At 49.4% G+C, this 19567-nt stretch overlaps 2 protein-coding genes across 4 annotated transcripts in view; one reads left to right on the forward strand and one right to left on the reverse strand.

Moving 5' to 3' along the window:
- FAM168B (family with sequence similarity 168 member B) overlaps positions 1 to 13465 on the forward strand; it is a 40753-nt gene extending 27288 nt beyond the window's left edge. For 2 of the 3 annotated variants that reach the window (XM_055398133.2, XM_088831102.1), the window contains exons 4-7: positions 6051 to 6193; positions 6316 to 6493; positions 8497 to 8622; positions 9054 to 13465. In XM_055398133.2, the coding sequence (XP_055254108.1) occupies positions 6051 to 6193; positions 6316 to 6493; positions 8497 to 8609 (434 nt within the window). In that variant the 3' untranslated portion in view covers positions 8610 to 8622; positions 9054 to 13465. The remainder of the gene's footprint in view (positions 1 to 6050; positions 6194 to 6315; positions 6494 to 8496; positions 8623 to 9053) is intronic. The other variant, XM_055398134.2, reaches the window with a different exon arrangement.
- Positions 13466 to 13986: 521 nt separating this feature from the next.
- The window catches only part of ARHGEF4 (Rho guanine nucleotide exchange factor 4), a 118758-nt gene continuing 113177 nt past the window's right edge, over positions 13987 to 19567 (reverse strand). The window contains exons 7-11 of the mRNA XM_055398127.2: positions 19202 to 19331; positions 17455 to 17586; positions 16402 to 16645; positions 15629 to 15706; positions 13987 to 15143 (exon numbers count right to left, since the gene is read on the reverse strand). Coding sequence (XP_055254102.2) covers positions 14992 to 15143; positions 15629 to 15706; positions 16402 to 16645; positions 17455 to 17586; positions 19202 to 19331 — 736 coding nt within the window. The 3' untranslated portion in view covers positions 13987 to 14991. The remainder of the gene's footprint in view (positions 15144 to 15628; positions 15707 to 16401; positions 16646 to 17454; positions 17587 to 19201; positions 19332 to 19567) is intronic.

Consider the following 19567-nt stretch of genomic DNA (forward strand, 5'->3'; position numbering starts at 1 on the left):
GTCTTAGCACTTGTTCTCAAAGTATGCAGTTCTGTGACTGTTTTGATTGTCTGACATTTTTATAAAAAACTGATACCCTTTTGGTCAGACGTAGGTTTAGTGACTCCTGTGAGGGTCTCTTAATTCAGGCCCTTGGGACCACGTTTAGCAGTGTTCTGTGAGTTGTTAACTCGAGGATGTCGCTGCTGCTTGGTTTTGAGAAATGGGCAGGAGAGGGTAGCTCTGGGAAGAGGAGGCTGTCCAGACACTACTCTGCCTTCGTTCACAGCCTTCCATTCTCGAGGCCGCCTGCCCCTGCTTTTGTCTGCAAGGACTGTGTCAGTGCTGCTGTGGTGGTGTTCTCTTTCCCTGTGCTTTCCCCTGAAGGCGGCACCCTGTCAGGAGGGCTGGACCTTCTCTGATGGGCCCTGTTGGCCCTGAATGTGGCCTCTGGTGTTGGTGAGGAGTAGCCACTCTGCCCTGATACAGTGCTTCCATCACTGTGACTGGTCACGAATGTGTCCATCAGGCACAGTGTCTCGTTTCCTTCTCTGATGAGGAGCTGTTATTGAGCCATCTTTCTGGGAGCGTCAGTGCATTTAAAGCTTCAGTGTGATGGGTTTTTACATGTCTACACCTGTGAAACCATCACTTTCCTTTTCTCTCTTAAATACTGATAGATGAGCAGCTAGAGAGAGGGCCTTAACTGCTTATCTTTAGAATTGCGTTTCCAAATCCTGAAAGTCTGTTTATTCTACTCTCTTTTAGTCCAGAATTGGTATTAAAGTTTGGTGTCTTCACATTTTGGCATTGTTCTTACATCATATTTAGTGAATTTCAAAATACTGGGTTAGCCAAAAAGCACCCCCCCCAGCCCTGCCATAAGGTAAGGTCTAGGAGCACTTAGTTGTTTTTAACGTCATTCAAAACATTTTTGTTAGATTGTATTGTGACAGCTATCATATATCATGTATATATATCATATATCAATGTATCATATGTATTGATATATGTATATATATCATATATCAATGTATCATATCAGCATACATTTTTTAAGAAGCTTGTCAAAATTGGTGAATTTTTCTGTAGCCATTTTATTATTCAGGATGGTAGAAAACAACATTTTTGGCATATCATGCTTCATTATTTTGAGAAAGGTAAAAACTCAACTGAAGTGCAAGAAAAGACTTGTGCAGTATATGGAAAAGGTGCCGTGACTGATCGAATGTGTCAGAAGTCGTTTGTGAGATTTCAGGGTGATTTCTTGCTGGACGGTGCTCCACGGCTGGGTTTAACAGTTGAAGTTGATAGCAGTCAAGTTGAGACATTGAGAAAGTGAACATTGTACTACTCAGGAGACAGCCAGCATGTCTGAAGCAAGCACTGACAATCATTTGCACCAGCTTGGTTACGCTCATCTCTTTGACGTTTGGGTCCCACACAAGATAAAAACCTCTTGACTGTATTTCCACATGTGATTCTCTACTTAAACATAATGAAACATTCCGTCTTTTGTTTTAAAAACAATTGTGACGGGCGATAAAAAGTGGGTACTGTACAATAATGTGGAACGGAGGGGACTGCGGCCAGTGAAATGAACCATCGCCGGCCATGTACCAGAGGCTGGTCTTCATCCGAAGAAGTGATGCTGTGTGTATGGCGGGATTGGAAGGGAGTCCTCTGTTACGGACTCCTTTTGGAAAACCAAACAATTCCAACCAGTACTGCTCCCAGTTAGACCAACTGAAAGCAGCACTTGACAAAAAGTGTCCAGAATTAGGCAACAGAAAATTCATAATGTTCCATCAGGATAATGCAAGACCATGTTTCTCTGATGACCAGGCACAAATGGTTCCAGCTTGACTGGGAAGGTGCTGGTTCATCTGCTGTATTCACCAGGCATTACACCTTTGGATTTCCATTTATTTTGATCTTTACAAAATTCTCTTACTTGAAAAAATTTCAGTTCCCTGAAAGACTGTAAAAGGTACCTGGGGCAGTTCTTTGTTGAGAAAGATAAAAGGCTTTGGGAAAATGGAATTATGAAGTTGCCTGAAAAATAGCAGAAGGTAGTGGAACAAAACAGTGGCTATATTTTAGTGAATGAGAAATGGTTTCTCAGACTTTTTTGAAAGCACTTTTATTGAGTTATAATTTGCAGATGCGCCATCCTTAAAAGTGCACAGTTTGGTGTGTTTAGACACGTATACAGGTTGTATACAGATGTGTGACACCACTGCAGTTGAGTGACTTTGTTCCCATGAAAGGTGCCCTCATGCCCTCTGACCACTGGGTGCTTCTAGTTGGTTTTCTGTGTAGATTATGTTGGTCTTTCTTGGAGTTTCATGTCATGTGTTACTGTGTCTGACTTCTTTTGCATATTTTCTTTTTTTGAGATCTATCCCATGTACTTAATATGTGTACCCTTTTGGTTGTTGAGTAGTATTTCGTTGTTTGGTTGTACCACAGTTTGCTGATGGGCTTCAGTTCAGTTTAGTAGCTCGGTCGTGTCCGACTCTTTGTGACCCATGGACTGCAGCACGCCAGGCTTCCCTGTCCATCACCAACCCCCAGAGCTTGCTCAAATTCATGTCCATTGAGTCAGTGATGCCATCCAACCATCTCATCCTCTGTCGTCCCCTTCTCCTCCTGCCATCAATCTTTTCCAGCATCAGGGTCATTTCCAATGAGTCAGTTCTTTGCATCAGGTGGCCAAAGTAGTGGAGCTTCAGCTTCAGCATCAAGTCCTTCCAATGAATATTCAGGGCTGATTTCCTTTAGGATGGACTGGTTGGATCTTCTTGCAGTCCAAGGGACTCTCAAGAGGCTTCTCCAGCACCACACTTCAAAAAGCATCAGTTCTTCAGTGCTCAGCTTTCCTTATAGTCCAACTCTCACATCCATACGTGACTACTGGAAAAACCATAGCTTTGCCAGACGGACCTTTGATGGCAAAGTAATGTCTCTGCTTTTTAATATGCTGTCTAGGTTGGTCATAACTTTTCTTCCAAGGAGCAAGCATCTTTTAATTTCATGGCTGCAGTCACCATCGCAGTGATTTTGGAGCCCCCCAAAATAAAGCCTTTTACTGTTTCCATTGTTTCCCCACCTATTTCCCATGAAGTGATGGGACCAGATGCCTTGATCTTAGTTTTCTGAATGTTGAGTTTTAAGCCAACTTTTTCACTCTCCTCTTTCACTTTCATCAAGAGGCTCTTTAGTTCTTCTTTGCTTTCTTCCAAAAGGGTGGTGTCAACTGCATATCTGAGGTTATTGGTATTTCTCCTGGTAATCTTGATTCCAGCTTGTGTTTCATCCAGCCCAGCGTTCCTCATGATGTCCTCTGCATATAAGTTAAATAAGCAGGGTGACAATATATAGCCTTGACATACTCCTTTCCCGATTTAGAACCATTCTGTTGTTCCATGTCCAGTTCTAACTGTTGCTTCTTGACCTGCATACAGATTTCTCAGGACGCAGGTAAGGTGGTCTGGTATTCCCATCTCTTTTAAGAATTTTCCACAGTTTGTTGTGATCTACACAGTCAAAGGCTTTGGCGTAGTCAATAAAGCAGAAGTAGATTTTTTTCCTGGAACTCTTGCTTTTTTGATGATCCAGCGAATGCTGGCAATTTCATCTCTGGTTCCTCTGCCTTTTCTAAAACCAGCTTGAACATCTCAAAGTTCACGGTTCACATATTGCTGAAGCCTGGCTTGGAGAATTTTGAGCATGACTTTACTAGCGTGCGAGATGAGTGCAACTGTGCGGTAGTTTGAGCATTCTTTGGCATCGCCTTTCTTTGGGATTGGAATGAAAACTGACCTTTTCCAGTCCTTTGGCCACTGCCGAGTTTCCCAAATTTGCTGGCATATTGAGTGTAGCACTTTCACAGCATCATCTTTTAGGATTTGAAATAACTCAACTGGAATTCCGTCACCTCCACTAGCTTTGTTGGGCTTAGTCTGTATGAATAAAGTTGCTGTGAATGTAAAAGCTCAGGGACCCTTTCTTAACTTCCCTGGAGATAAACTGTTCTCTGTTGGGATGGGGAGTTAGTAAGGGGAGCCAGGAGGCTTGCAGCTTACCAGATAGATTCTCAACCACTCTTCCAGATTGTGGTCCTTCATCACTTCCTGGAAACAGGTGCTGGCAGTTTCTAGGTCTTGTGTGTGTTGTGCTCAGTCGCTCAGTTGTGTCTGACTCTTTGCAACCCTGTGGACTGTAGCCCACCTGACTCCTCTGTCCATGGGGATTCTCCAGGCAGGAATACTGGAGTGGGTTGCCATGCCCTCCTCCAGGGGATCTAGGTCTTGGGGAGGGGGCTTTTCTGTTGTCAGGCTGCTGCTTGACCCTCTTCACTGCTGGCTAAAAGTGTAGCTTTTTTGAGTTTGCTAAGTCATTTTCCATTTGTTCTTCTTTAAGGTTCTAAGATTTTTAGGTTCCAAAATGTCTTTCGTTCCCTTCTTATCTTCGTGGCTTATGTCTTTTTATTAATTTGCTGTATTGTAGTTTTGGGTGGGGACAAAGGCAAGTGTATGTGTTCAACTGCTACCTTAGACCCAGGAGTCTTTACCATAACCCTACTGTTTGACAAGTTTTTCCTTTTTTTTTGCTTCAATTAACAACACTGGGGATGAGCATGCTTACCATTGAGACTTTGTTTAAATCTATGCTTGTTTCTCTTTTAATTGAAAATTATTTCACCATTTTTACAGGTTATGTTCCATTTCTAGTTACTGTAAAATGTTGGCTATACTCCCTGTGTGTTTGCTTGTGGGTTGTTTTATACATAATAGTTTATGCCTCTGAAATCCCCTTCTGCCATGTTGTCCCCTCCTCCCTTTCCTCTCCAGTGAACCAGTGGTTCTGTATCTGTGAGTCTGGTTTCATCAGTTATATTCACTAGTTTGTATTTTTTAAGATTCCACATATAAGTGATATCATGCAGTTTGTCTTTCTGTCTTATTTCATTAAACATAATACCCTCCAAGTCCATCCGTGCTGTTGCAAACGGCAAAATTTTATCCTTTTTTTAGTGGTTGAGTAATACTTCCTTGTGTGCCTGCATATGTGTGTGTGTTCATTTACTACATCTTCATCTGTTGATGGACACTTAGGTTGCTTTCATATCTTGACAGTTGTAAATAATTGTGCTATGAAAATTGCGACCCATGTATCTTTTCAAATTAGTGTTTTCATTTTCTTTGGCACAATACCCAGGAGTGAAATTGTTGGTTTATTTGGTAGTTCTATTTTTAGTTTTTTAAGACACTTCCATACTGTTTTCCTAGTGGCTACACCAGTTTTCATTCTTACCAACTATGTACAAGGATTCCCTTTCCTCCACATCTTCACCAACATTTGCTATTTGTGTTCTTAATTTATTAATAGCCATTCTCACAAGTGTGAGGCAGTACCTCATTGTGGTTTTGATTTGCGTTTCCCTGGACAGAGGTGCCTCGCCGGCTACAGTCCATGGGGTCTCAGAGTCTGACACAACCTAGCAATTGAATAACAATGACAGTTGTGGTTATAGAGCTTCTCAGGTGGCTCGAACATGGGTTCCATCCATGAGTTGGGAAGGTCCCCTGGAGAAGGGCATGGCAACCCACTCCAGTGTACTTGCCTGGGAAATTCTGTGGGCAGAGAAGCCTGGCAGGCTGCAGTCCGTGGGGCCGCAGAGAGTCGGACATGGCTTAGCAACTAAACACCAGCAGTAACAAGGACTAGCTGTGCTGCGCGTCTTTTCGTGGGCTTATTTCTTCAAACAGATTTCTGGACGTGACAGTGGGCCTAAAAGACACACATACTTTTAAGGCCAAATTGTGCTCCAGGAACGGCATGCTAACACACATTCCGACAAGAAGGGCGTTTCTTTCCTGCTCTGTGTGAATATATACTCAGTAGGATGTTCTCCCCTGCCTCCACCCGACCCCCCAGGTTGTTGGGCGTCAGATGCTACTGTGGTTGGGGCTGGAATACCACCTGTTCCTTGCTGCACGCTCGCTCCCTCCCTGGGTCTGGTCGTGTGTGGGTGTGAATTGAGGTTTTGGGCTTCTTTGTTTCAGGTTACACTCCTGGCACTCCTTACAAAGTGTCCTGCTCCCCCACCAGCGGGGCGGTGCCGCCGTACTCCTCCTCCCCCAGCCCTTACCAGGCTGCTGTGTTCCCCGTGCGAAGCGCCTACCCCCAGCAGAGCGCGTATGCACAGGTAGGCCTGGGTGCGCCGTGGGCGTCGCGAGGGGGCTCCTGGGCACTGGGGGCGGGTCGGCTCCTTGGGGCTCCGAGCCGGTGCGCAGGCCCCTGCTGCATTTGTGTCTCTTCTTTCCCCAGCAAGGCGCATACTACACCCAGCCCCTGTATGCAGCACCGCCGCACGTCATCCACCACACCACGGTGGTGCAGCCCAACGGCGTGCCGGCCACGGTGTACCCTGCTCCCGTCCCTCCGCCGAGAGGCAACGGGCTCACCATGGGCATGGTGGCGGGCACCACTATGGCCATGTCGGCGGGTGAGTCCTTGGCCACGGGTGCCTCCTCTGCGATGGCCTGAGGGCTGGGGGAAGGGAGACTTCACCAGAACTCTGACCCTTGGCTTTGACTTTTCATTGCTAGAGTTGTGTGAAAGGACATCTGATCCTTTGGGAGGAATGGCATGTTATCTCTTTCTTTGCTTCCTCTCCTTTCTTTTCCCTTCTCCTTCAATTGAGTTGGAGTGTGCGGTTTAGAACCATGAGCCAAGTACCTTTTCCATAGACATAACTGGGTAGCCCTCTCCAAATCTGATGAACTGAGTTACCTGGCTACAGGGACAAGGAGTGGCCAGATCCCTGGGGTGAGCATGTTAAAGCTTGAGCAGAACGGGGGATATTCTGTGATCTGGGGGGCTGACCCTCTGGTCCTTCCCTTTAGTGTGGGCTACCAGCACAGGCCAGCTTGTCTTAATGGGGATGTTCTCATGAACTGCAGAAAGCCAGTCTTGTGTTCACAGACCTGAGAGCTGTTTATCCAAATCCTTTGGCATACACGTAGACTATTTCCCAGGGCTGCTTCTAGGTCAGGAAAATAAACCACAGAGAGGAGAGACCTGTGGCTTGGACCGGCCTGTCTCTGGGGAACCTTGGAGCGTTTGAGGGCTGGGTTAAATATCTAGGAGTGAGGTCAGCTCCTGTGGGAATGTAAGCTATCTGTGCAGGGGGCCAGGTACACACCTTGCACTGGATTGCCCACGGCTGTGACTTTCAAAGAAATACATTGTTTCCTCTCTGTTCTGTAGACTTTACTTCAGCATAAGGGAAATGTCAGAGAGGATGGTGGTTCGGGATAGCATGTGTGTTTCTGCTCAGAGTCTCTGATTTTATCTGGTTTTCCCACACTTACCGCAGAGGCAAAAGAGAGTCTGGCACAGATAAAAACTCAGCGTTTGAGGCACATGGAGGGAGGGGTTGGCAGGCCCTGGTGTGGGTGCATGCAGGTCGCAGGGGGCCAGGTGAGACTGTGAGGTTTGAGGTGGTGCTTGGCTCTAAGTGGACACAGATGGCTGCTGAATTTCCTATTATAGGGAAAATAAGCTTAGTATAAGGTACTTAGAAGCTCGCACAGTTGGGAATCTCCTTTCTTCCCAGTTAGTTATCACCATCTTAACCATTTCCAAGTATAGAGATCACTGGTGTTACCACACTGTTGTGTCACATCTCTGGAGCGTTTCATCTTGGAGAACTGAAGCTCTGTATAAAACCTCTCCCTTCCCTCTGTTCCGGACCCTGGCAACCACCACTCCTTTCCATACCATCCATTTGACTCCACTAGGGACCCATGTTGGAGAAGGCGATGGCACCCCACTCCAGTACTCTTGCCTGGAAAATCCCATGGACAGAGGAGCCTGGTAGGCTGCAGTCCATGGGGTCGCGAAGAGTCGGACATGACTGAGCGACTTCACTTTCACTTTTCACTTTCATGCATTGGAGAAGGAAATGGCAACCCACTCCAGTGTTCTTGCCTGGAGAATCCCAGGGACGGGGGAGCCTGGTGGGCTTCCGTCTATGGGGTCGCACAGAGTTGGACACGACTGAAGTGACTTAGCGGCAGCAGCAGCAGGGACCTCATGTACGTGGACTCAGGCAGTGTTTGTCTTTTGTGACTGGTTTATTTCACCGAGCATAATGTTCTCAAGGTTCATCCATATTGCAGGATGTGACAAATCTCCTTCCTTTTTAAGACTAAATAACATTTTTGTTTTGTTTTTGTCATCTCACCTGCAGAAGTAATTCAGTATATTTGTAAGAAGGGGAAGCACAAAGGCTTCTACAGACATGCCATCACTGTGAGCCTGCTGTGTTTATACAGACTTGGCTTGCATATACTCAGGGGTTCTGAGAGCACTGTGGGCCACAGCCATCCCTCTTCCTCTCAGCCTCTCTCCTTGCCATGAGGGTCGGGCAGGAGCTTTCTTTGTTGGAGGTACTGGGGCATCGGGAGTGCTGCCCTCCACTGAGATGCTTGCTCTTCCCTCTAGGTACCCTGCTGACTGCCCACTCCCCAACTCCTGTTGCTCCCCACCCTGTCACTGTGCCCACGTATCGGGCCCCAGGAACGCCCACCTACAGCTATGTGCCCCCTCAGTGGTGATCACCCTGCAAACGTAAGTGACCAGTGCAGCCCAGGCCTAGCTTTGTGACTAAAGTGCATTCTTTTAAAGTGGAGAATGGGAGATCTATGACAATTTAAACAGTGACAAGGAAAATGATACCTGATGGTACAAAGGCAGTGCCACGTTTAACTTTCTGTCTTTACTGGGACTCTACAAAGAAAGGGAGGAAGAGGAAACCATTTGAGTCCTTGCTGTGCACCCCTGCACTGTGCTCCTCACCTGGGCCGTGCTCTAGTCTCCTGCCCGCTTCCCGTAGGAAGTAGGGTTCCAGTTGTAATTGGAAGTTCTCAGAAACCAGGCACAGTCACCTCTTTTGCTGTTGCCCTTTCTTGTCCTTCTCCAGTTGAAATGGCTCCTTTTCCGAGCAGTGGAGCCAGAGGAGCTGTGTGTGACTATGTGCCCATCTTTCTCCCCTCCCTCAGGTTTGTGGATGGAGCTGTGCAGTCACATCATGGAGGTTCCACAGCTGGTGCTGCAGGCCTTCTGCCTCCAACCAGGACTTTCTTCGTAATGCTCTCGACACTTAGCTAAACACTACTGCAGCCAGCCTAGCAGGTCCCAGCGCCCTCAGTCTCCAGCTGACTCTTTGGGTTCATCTTACAGCAAATCCTGTTTGGTGGGCTGTCAGGCAACTTTTTAGCTAACTGTAATGATAAAAGGGAGTATTAATCTATTCTGAATCATATCTAGTTGAATGCATGTTAAAAAAAAAACACACAAAAACAAAGCTTGCTCAATCTACCTGCAGTGACTGATGCAGAACCATCATATGCAAAATCCAAAGGAATGGAAAAGTATTTTACAACTTGTATCACTAATGCACTGTTGTAATGTATGCAAAGTCTTAAAGTTATAAGTGTTAAAGTGAATTTCCTCATAGAGCATCTGAGATCTCTTCGATGATTCTTCAGCCTTTTGGGGTTGATGTAGGTTGCCAGTTGGATACATAGACTTCGACCTTCCAGCCATCTGTTCCTTTCACACTGACCACAGTGAGAGAGAATTGCAGGCACAGGGAGAGTATGGGGAGGCCCAGCACTGCTTGGGGTGCAGTCAGATTAATGGCTTTCTTTCCATTTAGGCTTGTGGGGTCTGTGTGATGTGGATGTTCTTAGGGATTACCATGAAAGATTAGAGTAGGGTGCCAGTACAGTTAGGTGATATAACAGCAAAACAGTTTTCTGTAAATGCTATCTAAATTTTTGTTACAAATCACTTACAGAGGGATACGATGTTTTCTATATCTTTATTGGAAAAGTCCTATGTAGAACTTAAATTATTTTCCTGGGATGGAAGAGAAACAGCCACAATTGGAGGAGGTATTGCCCTCCCCTTTATTTAGCTTAGGAAAAGTCATACCTATTTTTTTTCCCCCTGAGAAATGTTTTAGTCACCTGAAAACATACGTAGGAATTGCTATTCTCCCTCCCACAAGAAAGGGCAAAGATACCAGCTGTGTGTTACGAAGAAAGCTGTACATTTAAGAACTATTAAACGGGAACAAAGCTTTGATACTGATGGTTTCTTATAGAGAGGCAGGGCTGTGGCTGTCCTTAGCCGCCCCCCCCCCCCACTTGATGGGGACTTGTCCTGAGACCATTCGGAGGGGATTGTGGAGATGGGAGTGTGAGGGGAGTGACTGGCCTGTCGTCTGTGGCCCCTTCGACCATCTCCTTGTGGCTGAGGAGACTTGGCACAAAGCAAGTGTGGACAGCAGAGGGCCAGGCAGCATCGAAATGTGTTTGCCTGGTATTACAGAAAGGATTTTGTGTTTAAAACTCGAAATATTGTACATAAGAAGCCAAGAGGATTTTTTTTTTTTTTTTTGCTTAAATGTGCCCAACCTGTATCGATGGTTGTGTGTGTCTGTCTGTCCTCAGATGGAGTCAGAGGGGTGGGGGTGGTGAGGGTTTGCTGCCCTTCAGCCTGTCGGGGGTGGGGGTGCCCCTGCTCCAGCCTGTCGTCATTTTGAGTGCTGTGGGCCTTGGCTGGGGAGGGGACCCTAACTGATCTTACAGCTCTGGCAGCTGGTCAGGGCTCTGGCACTGGAATGGCATTCAGCCCTGGTTGGTGAGTGGGACAACTGATTTGGTAACCATATTTTCTATAGTAAGTATTCGTCATAACTTTCTTTTTCACATTTTATTTTATAAAAAGTTTAGGAATATTTTTGCATGGATCACTGTAAACGGAAGATTTATTTCTACTGTCTGTAACATAGTATGTCTACTGATAAGTACTTTAAATTGGAGAGCACTTAACCCACCTCTGTCTGTGTGTGTGTGTGTGTCTGTGTATGTGTGTCCATGTGTGTGTGTGTATGTCTGTCTGTGTGTCCGTGTGTGTCTGTGTGTGTCGCAGTTGTTTGCCCCAGGCACACAGTGTCCCCGTCAACTCTTTGTTGGTTCTTCTCTCTCTTCAGTGGGTGGCTGGTAATGTTCTAATGGTTCCGGGGCAGAACTGATCCAGTAGCAGAGAAGTAGGTTTCCCCAGTTTAGTGTAGTAAGTGAGTTTGTATAACTCTTTAAAAGCCCCAGTCTTTCTCTCTCTGACACACACACACACACACACAGACTGCCTGAAAGGGTTAGAGTCATTTGAATTCAGGAGGAAGTTATGACTGTTTCTTCAGGATTGTCTGAGACGCACACACACAGGGTGAGTGTTTTTATGAGCACTGAATTAAATGGTGTTTTTAAGAGAAAAAAGTGGGTTGTGTTTTCTCCCCATTTACATCAACTTACAAATACTATGCCCCCTTTAATTTCTAAAAAATCTTACTTTTGTGAGGTTGAGCTGGGAAACTTCATCAAATACTTCTGCATTATGGAATACCTATGTGTGGAAATCTTTTCAGTTTTGAAACTATCAGGGCATCAGTTATCAAATATGAAAGGTAGAGCGGGTCTAGCAGGTGAGAATCTGGACATAATGAATAGTAACAAAACTATCATATGTTGTAATTTTAGCAGCATTTAGTTCCAGTAAAATTAAGGAATAGAGCTTCTGTTATACATAATTTGATATCCTAAGCACAATAGTAGAATATTCAGAGCAGTTTTGCATCTTTCGTATGTGACATTCTTAATTTGAGAGTCTTTCAGCTAAATTACAGTTATTTTAGAAATTGAGACAGGTGAGAAAAGGAATTAATTCTGTAAACAGATACCATGATGGGTGTTTTTTTTTAATTTTGTTCTACAGCTCTCCTCTAAGGTTTAGGAGATATGTTTCTCTTGTTTGGGCCAGGTGACTGAACGTTTTCCGATGAGTGATGGTCCCATCAGCTTGCTGCTATCTCTGAGGAGTGCAGCCAACGTCAGGGCCAGGGCCACTCATGGTAACAAGCACAGAGGCGCTTCGGGATCTTTTATGTCTCTGTGTTCAGTCTTCTCTGAACATTTTTGTTGGTTTGGTTACTAGGCCTCCCACTTATATTACGTGACTCTGTTTCTTGAGTGCTATGCAAATGTAGTGTTTGTAGGAGCCAAGGGCAGTCCTGAGCCTCGGGCTGGGAACCTGGTCAATGTGCGGCCCCCTCCCGGGCCGCGCTCGCAGTGCCTGTCCCTCCACTGGCGTTGGCACTTCACACACAGGAAGAGGATCTGGGGGCTCGAGGTGTGCACGTCCCACAGTGCTGTCCTGCCAGAGGGTGGTGATAGCATAGCTGACGCTGGATGCATCCATGTTGGGGCCTGCTGTTTAAGAAGGAGACCCAGACTTCTTCACCTGAACTTGGTAGACATATGGAAACAGTATCACTCTGACCCGTTGGGCCACCTTCTCCCTATCTGGCAGCTAACAGCTGGGTGCCCCAGTTCTTGCCAGCCTGGGCATCTCCCAGGCAGGACAGGACACCTGTCTGACGCCCTCTGGCCATGCAAGGGCAGGCTTGAGGGTGTGGGGCTTGAGGTGCGGGACAGCTTCTGGTTCTTCTTTTGGTGCTTTCTAAGGAGGGGTGTGTCTTTACAGCGGAGTGGTTGGCATAGGGGAAGGGCGGCCTGCATGACTCCCTCTCGACCACGTTTCAAATGTTGGCATGTTTTTTTTCTCCTGAGCTGTTTAATACTCAGCCTGAGCTTTCTGAAAGGAGCCTGCAGATGACATGCTGCAGAGGAGGGTCTGATCTTTTCAGGTAGAAAGTTGCAGAGTTGATGTTTCAGAGGATTTGTCTCTTTTCCTACCCTATTGACTTGAAGAACAGCAGACCTCTGGTGTAATCTTATTTGAATCCCCAGGACCAGCCTCCAGGCACTTGGGACAGAGACGGGAGAGCCTGGCACCAACGCGCAGGGAGCCTGCGGTGAGCACTGAAAGGCTGTGCTTTCAGGACGCAGGTGTTGAGGGATGATGAGGGTCTCACCTTGGCCTCTTGAGCCCTGGTGGTTTCCTGCAGGTCCTCGTGCAGACCAGTGGTTAGTAGAAGGCCAGCTCTCCTGTGTTCCCGGGGGGCTGCTCTGGTGGCCACTCAAGAGAGCCCCAAGGGAGCCATTGTTACTGACGAGGAAACGGTTGTTTGGATTTTTTTTTAATGATTTTTGAATACTGTTTTTTTAGACCATTCTCTTAGTACTTTTTAAAACCTTAACTCAGCATTGTCTTCCAGTGTTAAAGACACCCCCCGCCTTTGCATTGAACTAAGGTGTCAATCGATACAAAGGAGTGGAACGTCCATCCTGAGCCAATTCCATTATGTGTAAATTCTTACTATTTTAATTTTTTATGCAATCTGATGAGTAGATGAGCTCAGATTTAAAATTCTTAAAAGCACGTCTATTGTAAATTGTTATGTATTAATACTGCAGTTTTCAATAAAGATTTGACTTGTGTTGCATATTGTGATTTTCATGCTTTTTCCCTATAGGTTTTGCCTCCAGGTGGCTTGGCCTGGGGGAGGTGGTGTAGCGTCTCTCACCTTAGAAAATCCAGGGGTTTCCGGCTCAGCCCCGGTGACCTCAGCAGTGTGTACAAGTGTGAGAGCGGCGGGTTGTGGGGAAGGGGAGGGAAGCCACCCTCTCCTGGTCCTGTGGCCTCAGTCCTCCTGGAAAGAAGACACATCCTTCCCCATTTCGCCGAAGGGGAAGCTCAGACCCAAAAAGAGTACAGACTGCCTGTCCTCCAAACTCACATTGCTGATAAGTTCAGCTCAACAGAGACTCTAGAAGCAGCTGGGGACAGAGGTGCTGAGAGAGCTCCTAGTTTCCCTGAGCCTCTGAACACTGAGCTGCTTTCCACCAAAGCCTTGGTGGCCTGGCTTATTCCTTTAGTCTAAAGAAAGGCTTGAGGTGGAAAGGTAACCGGAAGGGGAGGAGAAAATGGATAGACACCAACAGAAAACAAGGGCTGGCAGCCAGGTTATTTTTCACAGGTTTCTTTATGAAATTAAATGTGGTTTCTGCTTGGAGAAGGTATAGTGCAAGAGTGACTGTACATGCTGCTGAATTCCCACGGGTCGCAGGGGCGGCTCTGTGCTCTGCCCCGTGCCAGGCCCTGGCCACCCTCTTCAGTGCCCTTCCTCCACGGGGTGCGGGCTTCCTTCCAACCTCCGTGCCCACCAGCCTCTGGGTGGGTCAGCCCTGGGTGCTGGGCCACAGAATTCAGTTCTCATGGCTTCTCACACTCACTCAGGGTAAGGCAGTCTTTCTGTGTCACTGACAATTCTCTATTGTTGGAATTTAACAACAAAGTCCAAACTGGAACCAGGTTATGGAATCATCCCACAGCTGCAGGTGGGCTGGTTACAAATCCTGACAGAATTTTTCAGTTGACTATGGTCCTGTTTTCTTTCCATTATAAACAAACACATCACAAGTGAAGAGAGGGTGTCCAGCAGCCAGGAGTGTCTACAGAGGGACTGGGAGGAAGTAACAGGTGGGCTCCAGGCCAGATGTTTTTGTGCCCAGAATCCCTGGTTCCTGCCCACCAGCTGGGGGCCTGTGGAGAGAGCAGGAGGGCAGAGAGGTACACAGCCTGGCTCTGCAGGTGACTGAAGGCAGAGGCGGTCTCCTGCCCAGAGAAAACAGGAGCAGGAGGGATGATTAGATGTGCAAAGAGGGTCCAAAGCGGCCATCCTCACACGCACTGGCCTGTTGGGTGGTTCTGAGCTGTGGCTCCCATGAAGCCCTGCACAGGCCTGGAGGGTGTGGGAGGTTCACGTGCCAGGGGCCTGCCTCTCCAGCCAACTTGTTCAGCACCCCAGTAGTGGGGAGGAAACAGAAGGTGGGCACTGAGCGGATCCCACACTCAGCCCTGCTAACTTGCAGAACAGACAGAGGGCCAGATGCGGTGAGCCTCGGGTAGGAAGAGCTGGAGGCCCACCGGCAAGGCAGGTCCAGATGGTGCCACTGGTGGGGCACGGGCTCACTTGCGGAAGGGTGCCAGCCGGCTGATGCTGTGCCAGAAGGTGGATGGCTTTCGCTTGGGCTCTGCCAGCACCAGGACCTGTTGCTGAGGCAGGCTGGTGGGGAGGGCCGGATGCTTCTGACGTGCCAGGTAGTAGGGTCGGCCAAGGGCTGGCAGGGGAAGAGTCGGGGTCAGAAATGCCTCAGGAGTTAGGTGGTACAGGACAGAGGCTGTAGGGGTGGAATGGGCCAGCCCCAGGCTGCCTCAGACGTCCCCTTTTGCTTCCCCTGGGGTTGTCCACATCCAAGGTCCTGGGCTGCCCTCCGTGGCCTGCAGGGGGTGTAACCAGGGGGGGCTGGAAGGTGTGGGGCGTGCAGCTACCCTCATGGTGATGTCTGTCGGAATGGGCTGTCTGCTCCTTGGCTAGGCTGGCTGCCAGGAAGCAGTCCTGCCTGGGAAAGCACACTGGCACTGATGGTGCTGCTTGGGGGGCCTGCGGGGGTGGTGAGCGGGAACATCCACCAGGCACCGGCACTGCAGGCCTCCTCCGCAGTGGGCCCTCACAACCAGCTTGTGGGAACACCCACCTGTAAAGGGCAGTGGGCACCTCCGACGACCCGGGTGCCAGCCCTGCTGTGGGCCATCACCCGCTTACCTTTGGGCTTCCCGATGGCTTGCTGCTTGCTGGCGTTCAGCATGGCCTGCTTCCTCTGCAGCTGGGTAATGGAGAAGCCTGGGAGGGGGCCACAAATGAGACACCCGCTTTCCGGTGAGAACGCAACTGCCTTCCCATCTCCCCTGCCCATGGTCCTGTTGTTCTGGCACCAGCACAATTTGTGTGTGCCCTGCCCTGCCCACAGTGCCTGGGGGCCCAGCAGGCCTCAGGGACTCACCCACCTGCCTCACTGGCCGGCTTTGTCCACCCAGGCAGAGGAGATGCTCTGAGGAGCTTCTCTGGGCGCCTCCCTTGCCCTCCCCCATGACTTAGCCTGACCCGTTGGTGGCTACTGTCCTTTCTTGGCACTCTAGGGGAGGCTCTTGGCCAGATCAAGGACTGACCTGGTCACTGCGTACTGGGATGGCTAGGGGACCAAGGACAGGAGGGGAATGCAGTGGGGGGATGCTGTGCTCATGTGGGGTAGGGGAGGCTTCTGGAGGCCAGTGTCCACCTCCCACTCCAACTGAGCAGAGGCCCCGCCCTCTAGAGTGTGTGCATGTGAGTGAGTCGGGGGAGCAACCCTCAGGCATGCAGACCCACAGTGAGGGTCGAAACCACGACATGTCCCAGAGCCTCACCAAACCCCGAGGTTTTCCTGGTGTGAGACCTGCCTCTCACAGTTGCAAGATCATGTCGACTTCCCTGCACCCGGGATGCAAAAAGTGCCAGGCGGGCCCTCACGTGGAGCAAGGCCGAGTGGGGTCTCGCACCTGTTTCCTGGTCCAGCCGCACCTGCTCCCGCTCCCTGGCAAAGGCCTTGAGCCAGCGCTGCTTCTGCTCGGGCTTCTTGGCACACAGCAGGTGGCTCTCGCCCGAGGGGCCACAGCGCAACCGGAAGGCGTTCCTGATGCTCACGTGGAGCTCTTTGTCCTTCCCGTCCTCCAAGTCCACCACCTGCAGGCTGTCCATGTCCACTCGGCCCTTATAGTAGAGCACATCCCGGCGGAGAAGGTCCTGCCAGAGAGAGCATGAGCCCCTGGCCCGCCTACTTGCCCAGCGCCTCGGCCTAAACCACTCTCCTGACCACATCTAAGACCCTGCCTCATTTTCTGCCCTGAGACTGGAAGGGCTGGTGGGCTATCACCTACCTCCCTGGCAGAAAGTTCTCTCAGGAGAGATGAGAAGCCTGGCTTGGCCACAACCACGTGCTAAAACCATGGCTAGGAGCCGCTGTTTCAGTTAACAGTTACTCAGCGGTGTGGGGGTCTCTGAACACTCATAGCCTCGCGGGGGAGGCAGCCATGGAGCCAGGCTGCAGGCAGGACCCGCGCTGCGTAGCAGAGAAAAGCAGCAGTCTGCCAGGGCCAGGCAGAGCCGGCGCTCTGGAGGGCCGCTCGGCCACATGGGCCCGTTTTCAAGAGGGAGTAGAAGCCAGCAGCAAAGGGAGGCCTGAAGGCCGCTGGGACAGAAGATCCCAGGTTGGGGAGGGGAAGCTGAGCTTCTCAGGGAGAGAAGAGTTGGCTGAGGCCCAAACAAGGCTTTATCTGCAAGGAGGGTGCTCTTCCCAGCACTGGGCACCGGTCAGACTGTGAGGGCACCCTCTGGTCCCTAGGGCACTAGGTTCCCTCTGTAGAGGCCTCCTGCCCCCCACTTTGGCCCAAAGAGCCTGACCAGGGAAGGGTCTCCTGTACACACGGCCCCGGGGAGAGGAATCGCATTTGGGCGGCTCGTTTTCTGGGGGCAGCTGCTTCCAGCCCTCAGCCTCACTCCCGCCACAGCTGCTCTTAACAGGCCCATCTATTAGGGAAGAGTGACTGTGGTACCTTCTTACAGTAGATGAGCTGGTGGTCAAAGAGAAAAAACATTCTCTGCTGGCTCTTGGCTTGTGGCTGAGTGACACGGGTCAGCTCCCCCGAGTGGATGAGTTCCGAGCTCCTGACCAGGAGATCTTCCCCCTGGGGAACCCAAGGGGAGCCATGAGCTGAGTGCCCCCACCCTGGGGCTGAGAGCAAGGCTCTGCCGGGCTCTGGGTCCTGCCTCCTGCTGAGTTGGTGTGGTCACTGTCGGTCTCGTCTGCCGTGGCCCCCACTGGGTCAGGGCCTGCAGCAGACCACAGAAGTTGGGAGGGAAAAAGTGGTGGTTTGGCCTATAAAAAGGTGGTTTGGCCTGTAAGTTGCCTCTGCCAAGTGAGGCCCTAGAGCAGCCAGTGGCATATTTGCATTGTGGCTGATCCCTATCGAGATGTCATCAAAGTAAAAGATACTCTGATTTCGAAGACTTAGTATGAAATAAAGACTGTGGCTATTTCACCAAAGACATTTTATATGTTGATTACATGTTGATATCTTAGATATGTTGAGTTAAACAAAACATTGTTAAAGTTCGTTTCACCTGTTTGTTTTTTTTTTCACTTTTAAGATGGCTGTATTTGCTCACATGCTCTCAGTCAAGTCTGACTCTTTGCGACCCCATAGACTGTAGCCCACCAGGCTCCTCTCTGCCCATGGAATTCTCCAGGCAAGAATACTGGAGTGGGTTGCCACTTCCTCCTCCAGGGGATCTTCCCAACCCAGGGATCGAACCCACATCTCTTGTGTCTCCTGCACTGGCAAGCAGATTCTTTACCAACTACGCCACTTGCACATATAAAATTTCCTGTTGTGATTCCCATGGTACTTTGATTGGACAGCGCTGCTCTTAGAGAATAATTAAACTTGGCTGAAAGTCACTTCCAAGGCCAGTCTTTTAAAAGAGGTTAAGAGGTCTTCTTCCAGCTCAGTGTACCTGAAGTCCCATCATCAAACATTACAATTTCAGATGAAGCTGTACCATGTTCCTCCAGGAAAATGCAAATCACAGCCAGGTGGTGTTGGCAGCCTTTCAGTTTGGGATAAGTGAGTTTGTGGGGACCCTTAGCCAGGGCTGGGCCTCAGAACCCATCATCAGGAAAGCAAAACCCAAACACTGAAAACAAAACATAAACCATAGCACTCAGTCCCATTTCCAGGGATTCTAATTCCGTATTTCTAGGGTGGGGCCCATGAATCTGTTTTTTCATAGATGTTTTGGTTGGTGAGTGAGAGTGGAGAGAATAGGCCAGGAACGTCATCATTAGTTCAGGCCTCCATGCTGCCCTAAAAGCTGAAACTGGCCCACACGAGGGGATTGTGTGTGCCTGGAAAAGAGAACCGAGAGGCTCTGACCGGTGGTGATCCGTTTCTGGTCATGCTGTGGCAAACCTGGCCACTTCTGTTGAGAACCCCAGTAGTTAACTCAAACTTGGGGGCCCAGCCTGTCCCTGGAAGGCTGGTTGGTTGCACCCCGGGAGGAGCATGTGGCGTATTACACGGGTCCTGAGCCCTTCACCAGGAAGGAGGCCAGCTCCTCTGGGAGCAGCGCCTGAGGCTTGGTGCTTGGAAATGGGCCGGGCTGGCCCAGCAGAGGCCCAGCTCTCCCTCCTGACACCAGCCTGTTTGCTGGTTCCCAGGAGCGTGGCGCCCTGCTTCAGCTCCCTCTTACGATTTCTCAGGGGCAAGCCCTTTGGTATTTTCTGAGGTATTGGATCCTCACCTCCCAGTCCTCTATTGAGCTTTGCCACTGAGCAATCTTGTCGATGTTTTCAAGTCTCCGTTTCCGTTCATTGATGAGCTGGGCCACATTCTTCATGGCATGTAAGGCAGCTTCCACGTCCTTGAAATCCCTGGGGCCAAACAGAGACGGCAGAGGGCTTACTGGATCAAGGAGAGAGGGGCTGGGAGCATCCTGCAGCCCCTGTGGAGCTGCTTCCCTCGAGGGCTGCGCCCCGGGCCGTTTCTCCACTGGTCAAGCGCACATCCCATCTTCTCCATGAACAAGGCACAGAGCAGAACTTTACATCCTACTCATGCCCTCTTTGTGCACTGCAAGGACAGCTTATGAAGGCAGGATTGTTATATA

This window comes from Moschus berezovskii, chromosome 2, assembly GCF_049115385.1.
Source record: "Moschus berezovskii isolate FMDL1 chromosome 2, NW_MosBer_1.0, whole genome shotgun sequence".
NCBI lineage: Eukaryota > Metazoa > Chordata > Mammalia > Artiodactyla > Moschidae > Moschus > Moschus berezovskii.